General features: G+C 51.1%; 1 protein-coding gene across 1 annotated transcript in view; it reads right to left on the reverse strand.

The window, feature by feature from the left end:
• The window catches only part of TRAPPC9 (trafficking protein particle complex 9), a 714,313-nt gene that overhangs the window by 227,045 nt on the left and 464,036 nt on the right, over positions 1-23,232 (reverse strand). Inside the window, exon 19 of the mRNA XM_025393926.1 lies at positions 23,047-23,157. Coding sequence (XP_025249711.1) covers positions 23,047-23,157 — 111 coding nt within the window. The remainder of the gene's footprint in view (positions 1-23,046; positions 23,158-23,232) is intronic.

Genomic DNA, 23,232 nt, shown 5'->3' on the forward strand with positions numbered 1-23,232 from the left:
GGAGTCCGTCGGAGCTGCAAAACTGGGGCTCACAAGGTAGGTCCTAGGATCTCATTGAGCTGAAAATGATGCATTCATGAATTTTTAATAGTCAGAAAATTTATCAAGAACAAAGAACAAAGGTTTCCAAGGCAAAGAAGCTTTGCTTGCTGGTCTCCAGGAGCCCCTCAGGTGACACTGGCTAAGATTTTCCATCCCGTGTCCGTTCACATTCACCAACCTAACCTCTGCTTCCCTGTTCCAGAGACGTCCCCCAGTGCAAGGGGAAACATAAACAATGCAATTACTTTTAAAAAGCAGAGACGCATCACACGGGGGAGAGAAGGCTCCATGTTCAGCAGAGTTGGCTACGTGCTGAATGTGGAACAGGTTCACTGGGGAGGACTAATTGGAAATAAAAGCATTTCCTTTAACCTAATCACCAATAAACAGCAGTGACGGAAGCACAGCAGACTGACATCTCGGGCTGACATCTCCCACAGCCTGTGCCGCAAGGACTTCCGGCACAGCACCAGGCCTGTCTGCGGGAGGCTTTGCAAGGGGAAAATGTCCTTGGTACCTATTCATTTTGAAAAACAAAAACTACTGCTACTGCTTTTACATAGGACGTTTCTATGAAGTCGTGAAGAGTTCTGCTGAGCCAGTGTCTCTGGGCCCCTCCTCTGAGCCAGTCACAGTGTGAGAGGTGGGGGCAGAACAGACAAGGCCTCTGGCTTGACCATCTCTCATCCTAGAAGGGAGGTGGACACAGGGCACAGTCATCCCATTCCACCCCAGAGAAGGAGACCAGACGCCAGACAACCTGCATCCACGCCCTGCTTTGCTGGGTTCCCGGCACACGGAGTGTTGGGGAACACAGGATCACCCCGGGCCCGCCAGCTCCTCTCTCTGTCGGAGTGGGGTGCTCTCCCCCAGGGCTGAGACTTCGCACCCATCAAACCCTGTTCTCTGCTCCCACAGGACGCACGCTACACCCTTCCTCAGCCCTAGCTCCTGTAGCAGTGGGGCTCCTGCAGGGAGGCAACGCAGGGCCAAGCTTGGTCCTGCTTCCAGAAGAGCCTACTGCGCACACACTGCTTCTGTGTTTGTCTCAGTCTGTTTCTTCATGTGTCAAATGGGTATAAATCTACCCGTTCCTTAGGGCCACAGGTGGCACGATGCTTGGCACACGCTGGGTGTCAATAAATGCCAGCTCCTTTCCAATCCTGTTATAACAAAACCTTCTCGAGAGCAGGCAGAGAGCTGTTTTTCTGTACTGGCCATAGGGGGGTGAGTCTAGTAAGTGCTCAGTGAATCCCAATTAAAAGAACAAGGGCCTCATTTACATGCTGCGTACACACATGCATCAACATACATCATGGCAGGTTTCAGATGGCCATTTCTGTGTGACCTCAGCACCATTCCCAACATACGGTTTAGCACAAAATGGTGCTCCATTAAAGTCTTTGGAATGAAAATACAAAAGAATAAGAGAATACAGAGTCAACTGTAACATGACATATTAACATAGGGTAAGAAAAAAGCAGGCACCCTTTAGAGAGAGCAAACAGTCAATGTAAAGACAAAGTTTTAATAAGCATGGTAGTTTCTCTTTAAATGCAATGGCAGTGTGGTAGATTGCATTACCGTCCGAAACACTCAGGGCCCCTTCCTACAGGATCATCCAGCCTCGCCTTGCTGGTTTCTAGCCGCCTCATGACTTGTTTGACTGAGAGCATAATGGAAGTCACACGGGCCACTGGCCAGCAGAATGCTCATGAGCAATCCTGGGGTCCTTCCCCTTCGCTTTTCCCTCTGCCATACTCCCCGGTATGTCTCAGAGAGGACTTGGGTCACGGAATGGAAGCAGACCGCAGCAGAGCCACAACTAGGCCGCGATGGACACAGAACTTAAATGAGAAGCAAGTATTTGTGCCGCTGCACTAAGTCACTAAGACTCTGGGCCATTTGTTACTGGAGAATAAATTGTTCTGCACAGAATGATACAGATTAGGGTTCGAATCACTCAATCCAGTTCCTACTGTATTGGCCACTCAGCTAGGCACTGGTACAGAGAGATGATGAAGACAGGATTCCTGCCAAAGGGGGCTCCCAGTGGAGAGACTGATGTCTACACAATGACACTAGGCATGTCCTGTGCGTGACATGTGGACAGAGTGCTCCAGGAGCCCTGATCACAGTGGCTGGGGAAGCTAAAGGCATGTGACATGGTGAGGAAATGACTGGGCCCTCCAGGAAGAAAGAGCACAACTGGCTGTTCATGGCCTCGCACCCACAGCACTGTATGTTGTATTACCCCAATATTTCCCCTTTGTCTTCTCCCTCTGCCATGGAATAATAACTGCAAACTGTATAATAAAACAGATTTTAAAAAGCATGCATGGTTTTTGTTTTTTTTTAAAAAAAAAAAAAAAACACAACGGTGGCTGGGCAAGGTGGCTCACACCTGTAATCCCAGCACTTTGGGAGGCCGAAGCGGGCAGATTGCCTGAGGTCAGGAGTTCCAGACCAGACTGGCCAACATGGTGAAACCCTGTTGCTACTAAAAATACAAAAAAGTTAGCCGGGCATGGTGGCATGCACCTGTAATCCCAGCTACTCGGGAGGCTGAGGCAGGGGAATTGGGGAATTGCTTGAACCAGGGAGGTGGAGGTTGGGAGGTTGCAGTGAGCTGAGATCGCGGCACTGCACTCCAGCCTGGACGACAGAGCTAGACTCCGTCTCAAAAAAAAAAAAGCACAATGGTGCTTCTGTGTGCTCTTTCATTATGTAAAGCTGAGAAACCCGCACCCCTGGCTCACAGCCTGATCATCTCCGCCGTGTTTAGGTGCCTATTATCTGTGTGTCCCCACGTCCCTAGCAAGTCCTGGAAACGGGCCCCCACTATGGAGAGCCTTATGTTCTTTCCCAGGAGGGGATACCCAGTCTGACTCCTGTCTTCCCTGGATCTCAGAGAGCTCCAAGATGACCCTGAAATATGGTGGGAACAAAGCCAGCAGGGACAATGGGACTCGGCAGCCTGGGCTCCAGAATCATGTCGCTGGTGGGCAGGGATATGTGTGCTCACAAAGTCACCCATTCCTTAAGGGAGACGTTGTCTACTCCGGACAAGGCTCATGTGCAGAGGCCTCTTCCCGTTCTTCTCTTCACAATGACAGGAGACTTCCACAGAAGAGTACTCCAAGCTCTCCAAGGAAAATGGAGCAACTACGCTTTATGGATGAGTTGTTAAATACGAGACAGGCACTACACCAGATGCACAAGAGCAAGTCACCCAACTTGTCCTCATCCTGGCCTAGCGAGGGAGGTACTGACATCGTCCCCATTTCACAGATGCCAACACTGAGGCTCAGAGAGGTTAAGGAACTGGTCTGAGATTACACCACGTGCCAATGTGGTGAAGGAAGGACTCTAACCCCCATCTCTGCAGCCCAGAAGCTTATGGACTATCCACAATTTCTCACATGGAAAGACCATCAGCTCCAACTGCACTTCAGACAAACTCCATGCTAGAACAGCAGGAGTCCAGAGATGGCAGGAACAGCAGACATGGTTTTGTGTGTGTGCCAGATGTGTGAACACAGCCACATTCTCTGAACACACGTGTGCACACTGCACATGGATCGTGCATGTCTAACGCAGTCATTCCAAGTGGAAAGATGAGTGAAGGGAATTGAGAAGGTGGCCCCTGATGGGCAAATGCCTGTTCTTATGCTTCAAGATCCAGTGTTGCTGCTTTGGGCACAAGACAGAGGGCATCGTGTCACACACCTCCCACCCCAGGGCGGCTTCTGTGCCCCCCCTTGGATGCCCCCGCCTCCTGTGCTCATTTGTACTGCAGCCTTTGCCTCCCGCTAGACTGGGGCCTCAAAGCCACTGTCCTTTTAATATCTGCATTTGCAGCGCCTGGTGCGTGGCTTGGCTCCTGGAGAAAACGTGATTCAGAGTTGCAATGGACAAGCAAGCAGGGTGTGACAGAAGTCACTGCAGGAGGGTCTCATGGCCTAGGTTCGGATCCTGGCTGGGACACATCCTAGCAGTGCCACCTGGGGCAAGGGGCTTCACCTCACCAAGCCTGGGTCTCCTCAATGGGCTCGCAGGAATATGACAAGGGTCACAGAGGTGACAAGGCAGATCTGCAAACCTGCAGCTAACACTGAAGGGCTGGAAAAAGTGAACCTGTAGAGCACAAAGGTGTCAGCAAATGTCAGTGGGAAGCCGTGGAGGGCTCCTCGTCCCCCAACACCACCAGGCATTAAGGTTCAAGTGCGGGAAGCCCAAAATGCTCTCCCCTGCCATGGATGCTCTGATTGTGTCTATCTGGGGCAGTTTCCAGTGGCTAATAGATCTTGAGTTAATGTAACTTCACAAAGACTTTCGGAACTAACACAAATTAAATGACTCCATTATGTCAGCCTCATTTCACTTTGGTTTTGCCGCCAACAGTTCTAAGAGGCAAGTACTTTGCTCTATGACACTGTCTTGTTATCCAAGTTTCCAGCCAGTTTTCCACATCGAAGTATTTCTTTCATTATGCAAAAAATGTTGTGTTAGCCACAGTCTAAGGAAAGACAGCAATTTTTCTTGGCCATAAACAGCCTGGTCATAAACCACAGCCTGTTTCCTACGAGACCTCCTACTCTTGCTCCTTCTGCAGCCCACAGTGGGATTAGAGTCCCCTTCCTAGGCAGAAAAGCAGCACGTAAGGCTGAAGGGAAGCACCTCGGAAACAGGTGCCAGCAATGCCCAAACAGGAGCTGGGCATCAGGAGTCCAGGTCCCAGCTCTGCCGCCTGATGTTGGTGCCCGCAGCATCTCTGGGCATCACGGCCTTCTGCTGGGAACTGCGGAACTCGGTCCCCAGTGCTGTTCACAGCCTCACTGGCATGTCACATGAGAGAAGATGTGAAAGTCTTGGACATAAGGGAACCCAGGACATAAGAGGCACTTGAGGACCCAAGAATGGGCAGGAAGGAGAGGATCAAGGGGAGGGAAAGCACGAGGGAAGGCAGGAAGCCAGATCTGGGCTGGGAGAAGCGGATGCCAGTAGCCTGAGATCCTTCTGGCACCCCAGAGAGAGGCCCCTTCATACATCCTGTACCAGACCCCAGACACACGGGAGAAGCGCGGCTTCCCTCCGCCTTTCCCAGGGTCTCACTCATGAAAGGGAAGAAAAGAAAAAGGGTCAGGTTTTCCAGGTACCTTGCAGGGTTACAATCAGCTCTACTTCTGCCTCCTCATGGGACCCAGCAGAGGCCCAGCTTGTTGGACTGGACCTAAATGTCAAGGGCCAAATTCAGGGAGTAGGGCTGTGGCAGGGGTGGAGTCAGGTGCCAGGTCTGCAATGCCCAGTCCAGTGCCCTTTGTCCAAGATCACAGTACAGCCTTTCTGGTGTGGCCAGAAGCCAACTGAACCTGAAAGAATGGGGGCCACATGGCTGGACAATCTCTGCCCCCTGCTGAACACACTCCACCTCACCTCTGACTCCTGCCCTCCCCAAGTAAGTGAACGGCAACCCCACCTATCCTGTGGCCCAAACCCTTCCCCTCCTTCTCCATACCCCACACCCGTCCTTCTCCATACCCCACAACCCTAAACCCTGCCAAATTCTCTTCCTACCCACACATCCCGGAATCCACCTCCTCTCTCCACACCAAATGGCACCCCCAGGCCCAGCCACTGCAACCCACCCTTATCTCAGCACCCAGGCTCCCACCAGTTGTCACTCACCCCTTCCAGGCACTTCCCAAAAGGCCAATCTGATGGCACACTCTCCTGCCTTCTCATGACCATTCCTTGACTTCACAAGAGACCTGACTTCGACCTTGGCTCATGGGCCCTGCTGCCCCTCCAGCCTCACCCTGGACTCTCCTCTTTGCCCTCACTCCCACCCTGAACAGCCTCAGCCTCGGGAACCCAGTGTGCTTCCCTGCCCCCAACCTCCTGGTCTGGCACAGGCAGTCCTCACTGGTAAGCAACCCCCACCCAACTGCCCTCTGCCTGCCCAGCTCCTCCCAGCCCGTAAATCTCCCCTGAAGGCCTCTTCCACCAAAAAGCTGTCCCCAACACCTGCACCCAGGCTGGCTGGAGGATGAGCCCCTCCTCTGCAGTCTCTGGGGCTGCCCCTGCCTTCACACTCTGCTCTATCCCCGTGAGCCCAGTGCTCTCTGCACAAAGAGCCATGCCTTGTTCTCAGCTGTTTCACCAGCACCCCTGGCAAGATGACATGCATTTAATATGAGGAGTCAATGGCAAGAATGAATGCTAAAGTCCAGATACACACACACACACACACACACACACACACACACACACACACACAAATTTTTTTGTTGTTGTTGTTGAGACGGAGTCTCGCTCTGTCACCCAGGCTGGAGTGCAGTGAGGGCTCACTGCAATGGCCACCTCCTGGGTTCAAGCGATTCTCCTGCTTCAGCCTCTCAAGGTTGCTGGAACTACAGGCGTGCGCCATCACGCCCACCTAATTTTTTTTGTATTTTTAGTAGAGATGGGGGTTTCACCATGTTGGCCAGGCTGGTCTCGAATTCCTGACCTCAAGTCATCCGCCTGTCTTGGCTTCCTGAAGTGCTGGGATTACAGGCGTGAGCCACCATGCCCAGCCCTAGTTATATATTTTAAATTTTCAGTATAAAGAACACACCCTAATACCACGCCATACCCATGCCCTCATGCCACCACCAAAGCTTCAGGGAGAATTGAGCAAAATGCATTTAAGGAAACAAATACCTTTGACTCTCTCAGCTTATAAAATGCCCGTGGCCCAACTCTGAGGAGGGGTGAGTCCCAAACTTACCCGGGAGGTGCTTCTGTACAGAACAACAATATGTGATACTTGTTTTTACCATTGATACTTGTTTTTACCAGAGTTTTCTCGCAGGAATAGACTGAAATTAAGATGATGAAAATAACTGCATTTTAGGAGGCTCTACCCAGGAGTGCAGGAAAACACAAAACACCTCTGTATCCTTGCAAATGTGCCTCTCCGGGGACGCTACGCCACAGAACCCCATTCCCTCTGACAGGCTACTTGGAAAAAGGGCACAGGGTCCCAAAAGCTCAAAGTTTTGGACTCCCCAGACCACGTACAACTCACACAAGACACAATCTGGGCCCCAGACACCACAGCCCTGGCCATGACTCAGCCCAGAGCAACACAAATCACAGATGCCATGGCCAAAGTGTGTTTTATCTGTACCTCAACTAAGCCTCAGCATCTGAGGCTGGAGCCCGGGGGTCACAGAGAGAATGACAACTTAGACCCCAAAGAACTTCCCTAAAACACGGAGGATGCAAAATAAATACATTTTTTTTCCCATTGCCAAAATGCTTACAGATGAGGCAGATGGGGAAGAAGAAGGTCAGAGTTCCGGTTCCCCACAGCTGATACTCCACCCCAGACCCGGCCTCAGGCTCCCCTTGTCCAGGAGCTCGGCTGAAGCCCAGCAGTTCCTCTCCTCTCGCCGCTGACTCAGAAGGGACGACCGCGTTCTCGTTCCTGTCCCCAGCTACCCCAGGGACTAGGGGGAGGAGGAAGAAATGGCTTCAACAACTAGAGTGCAGGTGGAATTTAAAAGCCACCCTTTTTTTATGGCAAATGTTTCTACCATAAGAAAAAGTACGTGCCAGTTATTGTGGCCCTGCATAGATAAACATTTAGCAAGTCCTTGTCATGTGAACAGAGATGGACCCAGTGCAGACTGGCCTTTGAGGCATTGTCCAACAGGAAAGGTCTAGGATGGGGGAGCCTCGGAGGGGTCAGGTCCCGCACTGTGTCACCCCAGTGGCAGGGTGGCCATGTACCAGAGCTCCTGGACAGTCCAGGTTTAGGCCTGCCGTCCCTGCAAGATCTGTGATCACTGCCTGCCCTTCATTCTCAAAAATCTACAGTCCCGGATGAAAATCACAGGGCTGTGGCGTCCACCCGCCTCAGCGTGTTCTCACAGTGACTGTGAGGGTCACACAAGGCAGGGCTTACCAAGTCCACCTTCCTACCAAGACCTGACCTGGACGGGGGGCAAACTGATGATGTCTGAAAAGGTTGAAATGTTACACTGCTAAGAGAAGAGGGAATAGAAAAGGGAAGAAAACTCACTGAGAAATTTCTGTGAAATTGGAAAATGACGAATGAACAAAAGTAGTTTCTGGCCTGGAGTCACTGGCGCTGAGCGAGCGGCACCAGGGCAGAGTCAAAGGCGGTACCGAGAAAGGCTTTCCTTCCCCACATGCTTCTTGTCCAGGAATTTGCTAGTCTCCAGGACCCTCTGGGAGGCTGTGGAGGAGGCCGAGGTGAGTGCCAGGCCCCAAAACCACCCCAGGGAACTTCTCCACAGACCCACCCCTGGATGTAGAGACACGCACCAGGCCCTTCAAGCCACTGCCATCCCTCTCGAGTCCCTGCAAACCTCCCCACACACCCTGTGGCCGCCTGGGAGGACAAAATGATCTATAAGGACAAATGGCAGGTGACCAAGGGCAGAGTATCAAAGAAAGCAGTAGGAGCTTAGAGTGTGGCCTGATGGCTCCATGGTCCCCCCGTCCCCGCCGCCCAGGCCTCCAGGCCACACTGGGTACTGGTCGGGGAGAGGCGGTGAGGAAGGGAGTTTGAGATTACTCAGACTCAGGCTTCTCTCCTGGGCCTGCCATGGTTGAAAGATGGATGGGGAATCGGAGATAATAAGAGGCTGAATTCACAGCTCACCCAGCAGGCTCATGTATCGGTACTCAGGAGAAAACTGTGCGCTTCTACGAGAACAAGTTACAGACAACACAACAGAAAATGGAAAGCTAGTAGAATCTCAGAGCGTGGATGTGTAGTCTCCCAGCAAGGGCAGGAATTCCGGGGATGAGCCTCCGCCACGTGATGGGTTCTTCCTGAGCTAACCCAACATCTCCCCGTTCCAGCAGCTGCAGCTTCGGCAGAGAAGACCCCACTCCTGATTCCGTTAAGTGCCCACCACGAAAACATCCACATGACCGCATTACAACCCCCTGGCAACCTGGACGGGTAGTTACGACAGTCCTGATTGTGCAGATATGGAAACTAAAACTCACAGAGGTTAAGAAAATGAAGTTACTCAACCCAGGTTGGCTTGAGGTCAAGGTTTTTTCCATGACATTCAGCCAGCTGGGGCCAGGGCCCTGGGCCCCCTAAAGCATCACCGTAGAACAGGGAGGTGAGGCACATCTCAGGCTGCCCACTGTGCTGGCCCTGCTGCGTTTGCGCTGTTCATGCTCCTTCTCAGCTCCTACAATGCTCCATGTTACAGACGTGGACATGAGACTCACAGAAGGCCAGCTCATGTGGAGGCTGGGCCCAGGTTTCCACGGTCTTCCACTCTGCCAGGCAGCCTCCAGCTGCCTCTCCCTCTCCGCCCAGTTTCCCAAGGGCTGTAGCTCTGCTGAGGGCACCTCCCACAGGCCATCCCTGGGGCTGCCTGCTCTCCTTCCCATCAGCAGACCTAGATCAGCCGCACCCGATTCAAAGGGCTCCCCCATCACTGCATCCCCTGTCAGAATCAGAGCCCATCCTTGTCTCCAGACTGCCTCTCCAGCTCACTCTCCACGCCCTCAAAGCACCACCAAGAAGGGAGAGCGGTGATTCCAAGTGGACCTAGGACCAAGGTCTGGCAACTTTCACTAGAGGCCAATGAAAACAAGGACTGCCCTAGACGAGACTTCCCACCAAACTGCATGTGAATGAGGCTCCAGACACAAGCACGGCTTCTGGGCAGCGCCTGAGACCATGGCCACCGTGCAGTCCGGTGCTCCAGACACAAGCATGGCCTCTGGGCAGCACCTGAGACCATGGCCACCACGTGGTCCGGCGCTGCAGACACAAGCACGGCTTCTGGGCAGCACCTGAGACCGTGGCCACCGTGTGGTCCGGTGCTCCAGACACAAGCACGGCTTCTGGGCAGCACCTGAGACAGTGGCGACTGCGTGGTCCGCCGGTATCGCTGGCCTCCGCATTTCTCTAGCACACAGGTTCTGTGACTTCCCTGAACGGCAGAGCACCTGGAGGGCCTCTTAAACTACAGATCGCTGGGCCCTGCCCCACAGTAAGTCTGGCGTGGGTCTGAGAATTTGCATTTCTAGCAAGTTCCCAGGTGATGGTGCTGCTGCTGGCCTGGGTCCACACTTTGTGAACACGGCTCTGACAGGAGGCTTTGAAGCCAGCAGTGAAGTGGTCATTTACGCTACAGGTGAAAACAGAGAAACCCCAAAAGACAAAGATCAAGGCAAAGGCATCCTCTTCAAAAACCTACAAATCCCTCATTAAAAAATATAAAGATCCATTTCCCTCAACCTGGTAGCCAAGGTCCTCTAGGATTTGGCCCAGCCAAGTTGGCCCCTCACCACCCCTACACTCCTACATTAGTACCAAGCATCAGAGCCCAGGCCATGGGTCACCATCTCCCTCCCATCTTCACCCCACTCAAGCTGCTCAGGCTCTGCCAACGCCCCTCCTCTCCTCATGTCACCTATCACCCATCCACTGGCATCCCCATCAGCTGTTCTCTCTTCTAATAAGTGCCTTCAGAAAATAACCCTCACGTTTATGGTCAATTGATTTCAGACAAAGGTACTAAAGCCATCCAATGGAGAAAGGACAGTCTTTTTTAACACCCCATGCTGGAACAACTGGATATCCATGTGCAACACAAAAAAAGCTTTTACCTCACACCCGACCCAAAAATAATTAGCTCAAAAGGATTATGGACATAAATGTAAGATTTAAAACTATACAACTTCTAAAAACAACATAGGAGAAACTATCTGTGACCACGGATTATGCAGAGGTTTATGACATCAAAGGTACATCCTATTTTTAAAAATTGATAAATTGTACTTTATCAGCACTTACAACTTCTCTCACCACTAAGAAAAAGACAAATCACAGATCTGGGAAAAGTATCTCCAAACCAGGCATTTGACAAAGGGCTTGCAACCACAATGCACAGGGAACTCTGACTCAATCATAAGGCGGCTACGAACCTGGGTTTAGAAAGGGTGCTAAAGGCTCAGGCACCTCACCACATGGGATCTGCGCACGGCTTGTAAGCAGCTAAGAAAATGCTCCCATCAGCCCTCAGGGAGGTAAATGAAAACCACGGGGAGAAGCCACAGGCCAAGACGTACAGGAAGCAGCCTTACGGAGGCCTGCAGGGAGGACTTAGCTGCATTTCCAGTGCTCTTCATCCTCTGCGGGGATACTGGCACCAGAGTCACTCATTCACAGGCCCCTGGAAGGCAGGATGATGCCCGTTCACTTCTGCTTCTCTGAGAGGAGCAGTGTGAGGGAGCTGTTGGGGGGAGATATAGGGTCCCCAAGACAAACTGGTGAGCTGCCAGAAGTCTCTGGAAGTTTCCAATCCTTCTGGGCCCCGGGACCAGGGCCAATGCTGCCCCATTTTCTCTCCCCAGGCAGCTACTGGGTCTGGATTATCTGATGAGTAAGACAATTCTGGCCTGAAAACATACAGGAAATGTCTTCACATCTTCACCTGATCACTTCCAAACCTCAGGCAGTAAAGCTCTTCCGTATTTCGTTTCAAGCCATGAAGGAGAAGAGTGAAGGCTTTCCTGGGGATGAGAGGGCTTGAATGTGCCAGGAACAGGTATAACGGTCCGTGCCAGACAGGGCTGGGTAAGAGAACACCATCAAATGAAACGGCTCCATCACAGAACTCATAAACACTCAGTACCTGCCGATGGAGATTCACAACAGTATCCATGAAGTATCTTCAAAAAACAATGCTGAATACGATCAAGCCTCGCTCCTCCTCATTCATTCATTCATTCATTCATTCATTCATTCATTTTTGGATAGAGTCTTACTCTGTCGCCCAGGCTGGAGTGCAGTGGCGTGATCTCTGCTCACTGTAGCCTCTGCCTCCCGGGTTCAAGCAATTCCCCTGCCTCAGCCTCCCAAATAGCTGAGATTACAGGTGTGCGCCACCACGCCCGGCTAATTTTGTATCTTTAGTAGAAACGGGGTTTCACCATGTTGGCTAGGCTGGTCTCAAACTCCTGACCTTAGGTTATCCACCTGCCTCGGTCTCCCAAAGTGCTGGGATTATGGGCGTGAGTCACCGCACCCAGCCTCCTACTCCTAATTTAATGAGGAATAAAAAAAGAGAAAGAAGACCAAAAACAAGATTTGTTTCGTTTTGTATTTTTAGTAGAGATGGGGTTTCACCTTGTTGGCCAGGCTGGTCTTGAACTCCTGGCTTCAAGGGATCCTCCCACCTTGGCCTCCCAAAGTGCTGGGATGACAGGTGTGAGCCACGACACCTGGCTGAAGAACAAGTTTAAAATGATTACAGGCACGCAACAGGCAGAACCCCCCACTGTGGTGCCTTGTTAATAAAATGCAAAATGTCCAAGAGTAAAAGAGGTGAACAGTCAACCTGCACATTAAACATGGATGGAGACATAGCCATTTCTTGAATTCTGATGCAAACCAATGTTAGGAAATAGGTCACTCAGACAACTGGAAATTTAAACACCGGCTGGGTACTTGTCGATAATGAGGAATTGTTTATTGTTAATTTTAAAGCATAATAAAGTACTGTGATATTCAAAAGAGTTACAGCATTAAATATGAAAATGTTTACAGATGAAATAATATGACTTATTGGATTTGCTTCAAAATATTAGAGGAAATGGGGAAACAGGCGGGGATAACAGACGAGGACAATCCACCAAGAACTGCTGCTTGTTGAAGGCGGGCCACGAGCATGTGGGGTCACTCTCTGAAGATGGCGCCTTCTGTGTGTGTGTGAAATCTCCATAATAAAGTCGTGAAGTGAAAGAACACACGGCGATGGCTGTGTCTGTGCCAGGCTATGCTCTGCAATGCCCTTTCACTCAGGCACCTTCACGGAAGTTGCCCAGGCCTGAGGCCAGTGTGGCTGGGATTCTCACTCCGCACTGGACAGATGAGAGGTTGAAGGCAGGCCGAGGTTTCAGAGAACCAGTGGAGCTGGGATCGCAATGCATCTCTGCTCTGTCCAAGCACTCTGGTTTTTTCCCACAGATAACCTGAGTCGCTTTCTTAATAGAGGGGCGGAGACTGGGGCGAGATGTGTCTGTGGGGCTCAGCGGCCAGGCTCCCATCCCCAGGAGGGGAGTGAAGAATTCTCACCCGCAGACCAACTGGGGCGCCGTGGTTGAGGGCAGGCCGGGTGTGGAGGTGTGAGGGTCAGGTCTGACAGGAATGCAAGCACCACAGAGAATTACCTGACACCAAGGTGTTAGGACTTGGTATCTCTTCCTGGTGACCTGAAGGTTGACACCACCCTGTCCCTCTGAAAAAACTTCCTGCTGGGCCAGGCTTGGCTTAAGAACTGGGTAGCGGGTGAGAACCTGGGAATGAAGGCTCCAGCGGGACCACCTGCCCCAGGAAGGAGGGGGCACTGGCCGGATGCTGCCAAGGAGCTTCCAACTCACCCGCCCACTCACCAGCCAAAAGTCTGTAGCCCAGCACATGCCGGATGGAGGACCAAGGTGGTGGGAAGGTTGGACATGAACGGACACGGGTGCTGCTCTCAGACAGCTCCACCCTGGTGTCATGGCTCCTGCGCTCGGGTGCACAGTTGGCACCAGAGCAGATTAAATATCCCAATGCCCAGGCTGCCCCCAGCCAGTCCAGTCGGGATGCTGGCGGGTGAGGGGAGGGGCAGGCACCCCCTCTTTAGTAAAGACCCCCTGGTGAGGACAATACACAGCAAAGTCTACGAACCTCTAGTCCAGCAAGAGGGAGAATCTGACGTGGAAAACAACAAAACCCATCCAAGAGACCCACAGCGTCGTGGAGGGCAGGACGGCACCCCTCACAGCAAGGCCGGGGGACCGAGAGACCCACAGCATCGTGGAGGGCAGGACGGCACCCCTCACAGCAAGGCTGGGGGACCGGAGACCCAGAGTCGGGGAGGGCAGGACAGCACCCCTCACAGCAAAGCTGGGGAACTGAGAGACCCACAGCTTCGGGGAAGGCAGGACAGCGCCCCTCACAGCAAGGCCAGGGGACCGAGAGACCGATGGCATCCAGAGGGCAGGACAGCGCCCCTCATAGCACGGCCAGGGGGACCCAGGACAGAGCTGACTTGAAGTGGGGCTTGAGGGAAAGAAGAGCTGTGGCCGATGTGCAAGTGGCGCACGCTGACTCCTCTCTGCCAGCCTGGGGTATGGGGATGAGACTCCGCAGACCACATTCCTGCTGTGCCCGTGGGTGCTGGCAGGAAGCCTCAGGACCACAGAGGGAAGAAGCAATCTGCTCTCTCCCCGGGCCTCCCCTTGCCCCTCGAGTGCTTTCTGTCTACAATTCCTGCAGGTGCCCCCAAGTGACATCGCACCTCACTTCCAAGACCCCAGGTGCCCCCTTCTCAAAGGGCTGTGGCAGCTCCATGCCCCCTGAAACTTCTCTAACGAGATGCCAACCCCGAGGGACCACACTCCTCCCTGCAGCCGCCCCATAACTGGCACACCTCAGTGTCGTCCTCTGTCTGCCCGGGGCCCAGCTACCAACATCACACCTCGGACACAGTTCTCCATAGCGAATCTTCTCTGTTCAGTGACCGGGTGGCTCCTCACTCCTGACCAATGCCGGGAGAACTTTCTCTGCCTCCACTCTCAGTGCCAGTGAGAATCCAGGCAAATGGGGCCTCAAATAACAACCAACTACTTGAGCAGAAATTGGGTCCAGTTACCTCCACAAGAAGGAAACACAAACCCCGGAATGCCTGCCCTGCACACGAGCCATGACGCACTCCGGCCGTGCAATCTGGAGGGGGACAGCTTTGAAATTACCACTGTAACAAAGGGGCACCAGGAGGTAACAGCACCATCACCAACGGCTGGGCACCAGTCATGCATCAGGCATGGCCTCTAACGCTGCTCTTTAGATCAACCTGCTGGGCATGGATTCGATTCCTACTTTACGAAGAGCACTTGGTGCACAATAAGGCCCTGCCCAGGCCAGCGAAGCCAGCTCGGGACAGAGTTGAGGCTGCGGAGGGCTCCGCGTGGCTCCAGCCTGTGCATGTTCATCTCTGCCCAGCAAGTGGACAGCTGGGAACAGGTCTGCAGACAGGGTGGGCGTGGGAGGAGCCACACGCCCCCGATCTCCCACACACTAGGAAAGGCTCCAGACATGTCCCCACCACAGAAGCCACCCACAGACAAAAGAGACAAAGACCCAGAAGGAAAACCTCCTGTCGAAGGTTTCTGAGGAACAAAGAGGCGCGTGGTGCGTGGAAAGCCAATCAAGTCATCTTATTTTTCTTTTCTCACAAAAAGAGAAGAATTTCTCTTGTCATCTGAGTCAGCAAACCACTGCATCTTCCCCAGTATTGAATTTCTCGAATCAAATTGCTTCTCCAGGCTGAATGCAAACGTTCCTTCCCTCTGCCTATTAATCACTGGGAGGCCCCTATTGATCCCAGAGCCATCTGGGTTTGTATCGGGAAAACTGTAAAAACTGCTCATTAGTGGAGCCAGTGGGGGTTGCAGAGACGGCTCTGGCCAGGGGCTCCAGAGCCCGGGCTCCAGCAGGCGTCTGCCACGGGCTCCCTAACGGACCTCGGGCCTCCATCTCCTCACATCAGCTGAAGGGATGAGGGCACATCAGGATGCTTTCTCCTTGTTTCTAGAAATTACGTTTCTGAGGGACTCTCCTCATTTCCTTTCAGTCTGAAAAACAAAGTACAAAGAAAATCCACACAAAAACTCATCTGTAACTCAGACTGCAGAAGGAACACAGAGGGATGAGCAATGCCAACACCGTATAAATAAGCTTCAATAACAACCTGCAAGAAGACTGGGCTCCACACGATTAAGCATCACTTTGATGATTCACAAGGTTCTCTGGAATGTTTGAAGGAATTAAACAAGAAACAAAAAGTTAGAGACAGGCGAGAGGAGGAGCCAGATACTTGAGTTGGGGGCTGCTCTGGGCTGGGATAAACAGGAATGTGCAGCCCCCACGTAACCCCCAGGAGATGGGGTTGTTCAGAAACCACCTCCTCAAAGCATCCTCGAGGAGTTCTGGAGCCCTCAGGTTGGCCATTGCCTGTGGAGCTCTTCCCTGCCCCTCTCGCAGCAAAGCCATGCCACGATCCACATGGGTGCTCTAGCAAGACACAGCCAGAGCTGGCCGCTCAGATCCTCCCGGCGGTCAATCTCCCCAGCAGCCACAGCGTGTGGGTGCTTTGGTGCCAGGTCCGCGGCACCCTCTAAATGCAGTGTCCCTGCAGCGCGGGACGGGGAGCAGAGCCGGGCATCTCAAAGCATGTAATGAGATAACATCTATTACCATACATTATAAAGAGGTTTATGCATACATGAGGGTTGTCATGAAATTTAATTTCAACGGTTTGATAATTAAGCAAAAAAACCCACAATAATTATCATATCTTAATTTCCAGTAAATGTGCTGGGCTGCCAACACTGTATTTTCCTAGGACAGCTCATGTGGTTTCACTAAGGAGAGACATCCACTGTTTCCAGTTGTGCATGAAAACTGGACGAGGAGGGAAAGCCGATTCTGGGGACGCAGCCCAAGGAACCGTGGGCAACTCCTGCAGAAAGGCGGGCAGTGGAGAACAGGTGGCTGGTGTGCAGCAGCCCAGTTCCAGCTCCAGCTGACTGCATGCCCCTGGTGGGTCTCGACCTCTTTTACTCATAGGGAAAAATGAGTGCAAAGCCCACTCCCTGTAGAACTGCCTATGAAAGCGGCATCTTTTCCAACACTGCCCCGGGGTAGAAATGTAAGTCAATACAGATCAGCTGCTCGACTGGGAACAGGGCTCTGAATGTCATGACTAACGGCAGGGGCCCAGGAAACAGAATCACCAGGCACCAAGCATCACAAATCACATCTGGCAAACGCAAGGTTAACTAATTGTCCTTAATTACAGAACTGATGCATCGCACATGACACAGAAACGCACAAGCTCAGGGATGAGTCACTAATTTCCAAAGGACCTTTTAAAGGAGAGATTAGGAAGGTGGAAAAGTACTTTCTATATCCAATCGCTTCAATATTCCATTGTAAAGTATGAGATTAACAAGATCTCGCTATGAAATATGATAAGAGTGGCACTGCTAATTTCTAAAAACTCTAATATTCACAGTCTATGAACACCTCTTTCTTGCTTACCACCCCACCACATCCACCTCCACCATGCTGCTCCCCCTGCCTGCACCGCTCTCCCTGGCACATTGGCCCTGGCCACCTCCTGCTCACTCGTCATGTCGTGCTGTAAATGAATGTTGATGCCCCACAAAATCTACATGCTGAACTCCTACCCTCCACGGTGATTACACTAAAGGGCAGGGCTTCCGGAAGGTGATCAGCTCATGAAGATGGAGTCCACGTGATTAGGATCAGCGTTCTTCTAAAGGAAGTTTGAGAAAACCCCTTTGCCCCTCCCACCATGTGAGGGCACAGTGAGAAGTCTCCGTCTATGAAGCAGGAAATGGGCCCTCACCGCCCACAGAATCTGCCCAGCATCTTGATCTTGAACCTGCAGTCTCCAGAACCATGAGAAATAATTTTCGGTTGTTTATAAGCCACCCAGTCTATGGTATTTTGTTACAGCAGCTCGGCATTTCCATATTCTCATCACCTCCTCCAGGAAGCCCACCTAGCCACCTTCCTTGGGCCCCCAGTCTGGGTTGGGTGCCTTCCTACGTGCTTTGCACTCTCCTCACACTGTGTAACAATTGCCTGTTTGTGTGCTTTTCTTCCACACCTAAATATAAGTGTAGTGAAAACACAAGCAGCACCACACGTACTCAGCAGCTTCACTCCCAGAGGGCCTGGCACCTGGGAGATACATAGGAAATACTTGGTGAATTAACAAATGAACACCCTGGACATCAAAGGCCCAGTTTGCATCTCCACCTCACCCTTTCTTCAGCTGGGTGAAGCTGGACTTTACAGTCCTGAACCCAACTTAACAAAGGCTACACAGAGCAGAATGTGGGAAATGAACAGAATTTTGTCCCTGCCCCAGCCTCTCTCACACCATCCCAAGCTTGGCTCCAGCATCATCCCCCCTTGGTGTGTGGAGCAACAGGGCAGAGCTGGATGTCAGACAGACGGGCTTCCACAAAGTGGCTTTGATCAGCCACTCAGTCTGCTTATCTATAAAATGAGGACACTGTTCCCACATGAGAATATTATGAGGACTGAATGTGACTTCATATGGGAAGTGCTCGGTAAATACTATTTCCATCCTCTCTTCCCCCAGGAAGCATGTTGCTCCTCCTCGTGCTGTTGGGGACACATTTCTATCCATAGCTCTTGCACTGGGTGAGATGAGATCACCCCTTCCTACTAGGAGGGAGGAGAGGCAGCGGCACCACAATTATCTAACTGGGGTTGGTCTCTCTCTTAGATTGCAGGCCACCTTTGAATGCCAGTTCTGCAAACGGCAGCATCAAAGCCATGTTAATTCCAGGAATCTGGCTCTTCCTTTAAGAGGAGGCTGTGCTATCTGCAGAGGAAAGTGCCGTGCACCTGCCTCCCTCAGGTAGCAGTGAGAGCACTGCTTGCCGCTCCCGCTGACAGAGATTAAGCTGGAGTCTCAGCCCCACTACTGCCCGCACCTCCAGGCAGAGTCCACGCCCTCCCCACTCCAGAGGGCAAAACACAGGCAGAGGAAGCTTCTTTAGGTTTAGCACAGCCTGGGGGGTGGCAGGGGTGCCTCCTCGTAGGGGAAGGGAAGAGCCAGGAGAGGGGTTTAGCTCAGGACTCTGGGAAGGAACTGGGTACTCAAGAGACAAAGCCTGGATGGACAGGGACCAGGTCTGAGGTCTGTAAGGTGCTGCCCGGCGTTGCGAAGTAAGGTACAACCATTTCCCTTCCTCCACCTGCACTGCTCTGCGCAACCCCTCCACGGAGGCTGAGTGTGCATCTGACCCCCAGGAGGCTGGTGAGGCACTGAGAGAGGTTTGGGAAAGGGAGGGGAAGGGAATCATGCATTCTAGGGCTCAGGGCTCAAGTCTCCCAAACAGGCACTCAGGGCATTGTCACATGGATTCATGGGCGTCTGTCTACAGCAGTGGGCACAGCGGGGGGGGGGGGGGCACCTAAGATGACTCCCTAGACAAATGTAACCTCACGGCCTCTAGTTCACCCGCCGCTCCCACCCAGCCCGGGACAGCAAGATGCCCTTGTCAGGCAGCAAAAGGCAGCTGCTCTGGCTGGGTTAGACACTTGTCCCAGTGCGTTGCCACTCCCCAGCGAGAAGGGGCCCTTATTTATTCTCCTTGGCACGCCTAAAGCCTGATGCGGGGCTTACCACACAGCAAATTCCTGAAGTATCAATATTTATTAAATGAATATTTTATGAATAAATAAAAGAATAAGCGAGTTAGAAGCATTCAGAAATGAGAATTTAAGCAAAAACTTAATAACAAAAAAGCCTGAAGCACAAGACTAAATTGTGATTATTTGCAGCTGGGACTGTTAATGTCATCAGCCTCGCATTGCCAAGAATGAGTCAAGCTTACTATACAGGACAAGCTTAGCAATTTATAATTTCTTTAAAGTGTTTTATACTAGTGTCATCAGAAGACCAGATTTATGTTCTCTGGGATCTTGGACTACATCAAGGCATTTAGACAAGAAAGAGTAGTCCGAGGGCCGACAGTTCTCTATGCAGCAGCACTGGACCCAGCACTGCCAAAGGCGTAGACCCCAGGGGATGCGTCGGTGCTCCCTGAAGGTACCTGTCCTCAACCTTAGGAACCTGAGGTGCCGCAGCATCCAGCCACAGCCCTCACAGCTCATACACACAGAAGCGTACACCAGCCCCACGCGTGTTCCCACACCCAAGTGACAAGTCCTGTCCAAGGGATCTTGGGAAGGAGGGTTCTATGGCACCTCTCAAAGGCAGGCCATAAATGCCCCCCAAGCCATTGAATCTCTAGCTTCCAGCAGCCCAAGTAGGACCTGCTACAAGGTTGCAGGGCCTGGCTTGACATTCATGCATGTCATTAACAATAATCACATTAAATATGAATACCCTGGAAGCCACCTCACAGTGAGTGCATTAGCATGGAAATGAATAAAGTGGCATATTTACACAATGAAATATTAATAGCAGTTCAAATGAAAGAACCAGATTTATATTTAGCTCCAAAGAATAATGCTGATTTTTAAAGTTTTAAAAGGACATATATGATATGGAACCACTTATGTCATTAAAAAAAAAAACTCTCGGCCAGGCCCAGTGGTTCTTGCCTATAATTCCAGCACTTTGGGAGGCTGAGGTAGGCAGATCACAAGGTCAGGAGTTCAAGACCAGCCTGATCAACATGGTGAAACCCCATCTCTACTAAAAATACAAAAATTAGCTGGGTGTTGTGGCAGGCGCCTGTAATCCCAGCTACTCAGGAGGCTGAGGTAGGAGAATCAATTGAACCCAGGAAGTGGAGGTTGCAATGAGCCGAGATTGTGCCACTGCACTCCCGCCTGGGTGACAGAGCGAGATTCCGTATCAAAAACAAAACAAAACAAAAAAACTCTCAAAATAATGTTTGGTTGGAGATATATGTATGTACAATAAAGTAGTAAAATATAGATGTGCAATGATACCATCACCTCTAAGAAAGAAATTACCCTGAAGAGGAAGGAAAGAGAAAAGAAGATAGGATGAGGTGGGCAGAAGAGAAGACTTTAGCTGTTTTTACTTTTATTTTTCCCAATACTTTCTTCTAAAGAATTTCAAATATAAGGTGAAAAAAATTTACACTGAATACCCCGTATGCCCATTAAGAGACGCTACTGTTAACATTATACTATATTTGTGTTAGCACCTAATGTATTCATCTGTCCATCTATTAATCTGTCAGATATTTTATACAACTCAAAGACTACTGTAGACATCATGCCCGGACCTCAAACCCTCCAGCGTGCATATCATTAACAGAGCTCCACACTGCTTTAGTTTTTCCTTCTGATACAAAGCTGATACATCAGGAAATGTACAAATCTCAAGTGATTATTTGCTGAGTTTTAACAAATAAATACATGTGTGTGACCCAAAACCCGATTGATATATACAACATGACCGTCACCAGAAAACTACCCTTATGCCCTTTCCCGATCAAACCCCGTTCCAGTCTCTCCAGAGGGAACCAACGTTCTGACTTTTTCCATCATAAACTGGTTCTGCTTGTTCTACAGGTTGGTGTAAAAGTAATGGCTGTTTTCACCATTAAAAATAATGGCAAACGCCGCAATTACTTTTGCAGCAACCTCCAGCATTTCATATCAAGGGGATCTCATGGCATATGCACTTTGGGTAAGGCTCCTTTCACCCAGCATCCTGTTCCTGAGAGTTGCCTGTGCTGTTCTGTGTATGAGTATTTCATTTGTTTTTGTTGCAGAGTACCATTCCGTTTGTAAGAAAACACCACCATTTGTTTGTCCGTTCTCCTGTAACGGACACCTGGCCTCTGTTTTCTGGCTAGGAACACTGTTGTATAGGTCTTCTTGTGACCACATGTTTTATATTATCCTTAAATAAATAACTAGGGTTGAAATAGCTGGGCAAAGGGTAAGTGTACGTTTAAGTTTATAGGATAGACCCAGACCTTTTTCCAAAGCAGCTGCACTATTTTATATCCCCACCCACAAGGCATGAGAGTTCCAGTTGCTTCACACCCTCACCAACATTTGGTGCTGTCTTTAACCATCCTGATGAGTGTGTCATGCTGTCTCATCGTGGTTTGGACTTATATTCCACCACTGATTGATAATGTTAACGTTGCCATTTAAAAAAACATTTTATTTCCTTAAAACAAATGAAAGAGGCAGAGAGAGAGAGAGAAAGATCTGGGGCAAAAAAAAAAAAAAAAAAGCAAAATCTAGGATGTGAGTATACCAAGTTCAAAGTTATTTTCTGTATGTTTGAAGTCTTTAGCAATTAAAAATAAAAATATTATTCCATCTGCAATTCCATCTGTAAGTGGATGTCCCTAGAACCCAGGCTGGGCTCGGAGGCACAGCTTCTTAATATGGAGGGAGGCTGAGTGGGGAGCAGGTCAGGGGCCCATGGAGGGGCTCCACCATGGAAGGACCGCATCACCCCGGAGTCACTGAGCTCCACCAGCCTCCAGACATGCCCTGGCGGCCCTGGCTTCGCTCCTGACCAGCTCTCACTTCTGCATCAGCCTTCACTCACCTCTGCTGGGCCAGGGGTCTCCTGAGGCTGACCCTGGCCAGCATTTGGTAGTGCCACTCTCTTTGCCCTCCAGAGACTGGGTTTGAGTGACTGTGCTCCCCTCCTGAAGGTCTGAGCCTGGCCTTTCTGTAGCATTAATTCCTCAAAGGAATTCCTATTGATGCTGACATGCAGTTCCCAAACTGATGCCAAATATTTCCAGATACCACCTTTTATTATTATTTTTTTTTGAGACAGAGTCTCGCTCTGTTGCCCAGGCTGGAGTGCAGTGGTACGATCAATCTCGGCTAACTGCAACCTCCGCCTCCCGGGTTCAAGTGATTCTCCTGCCTCAGCCTCCCGAGTAGCTGAGATTACAGGCATGTGCCACCACACCTGGATAGTTTTTGTATTTTTAGGAGAGATGGGGTTTCACCATGTTGGCCAGGCTGGTCTCAAACTCCTGATCTCAGGTGGTCTACCTGCCTCGGCCTCCCAGAGTGCTAGGATTACAGGCGTGAGCCACCACGCCCCACCCAGATACCACTTTCTTAAGAATTTAACAGCGAAGATGCCGAGATGCTGCCGGGTCCTCAAATGCGGGCTCCAAAAGCACATGTGTTACTTCCTCGGACGCCACCGGCTTTACCGACTTTGCACTTAGCTCTAATTTAAAACCACTCCAGATTCTCCCACCAAACTTGAATAACCACTACGATATCTCTGAAAGGGAGACAAACTGCCCGTCCTCTCAGGACCTGGAGTGGATTAGCTCCACACCCTCCCAAGCAGGGTGGTGAAGGCAGAGGGCGGCCTGCGGCGGCGCGAGGGGCCATGGAGCACTTACCGCTGGCACTCGCCGGCATGTAGGATGAGCGCCTCGCTACTCCTGGTGCTGATGGTCAGCTCATGCTCGGTGGAGTTGAAGACATCCAGGAGCAGGTGACACTGCCGGGTACTGCGATCAAGACAAAAGAAAGTTCAGAATCTTCTGACAGCCAAAGAGGAATAACTTTTCCTATTTCTCCTCTCC

This window comes from Theropithecus gelada, chromosome 8, assembly GCF_003255815.1.
Source record: "Theropithecus gelada isolate Dixy chromosome 8, Tgel_1.0, whole genome shotgun sequence".
Classification (NCBI taxonomy): Eukaryota; Metazoa; Chordata; class Mammalia; order Primates; family Cercopithecidae; genus Theropithecus; species Theropithecus gelada.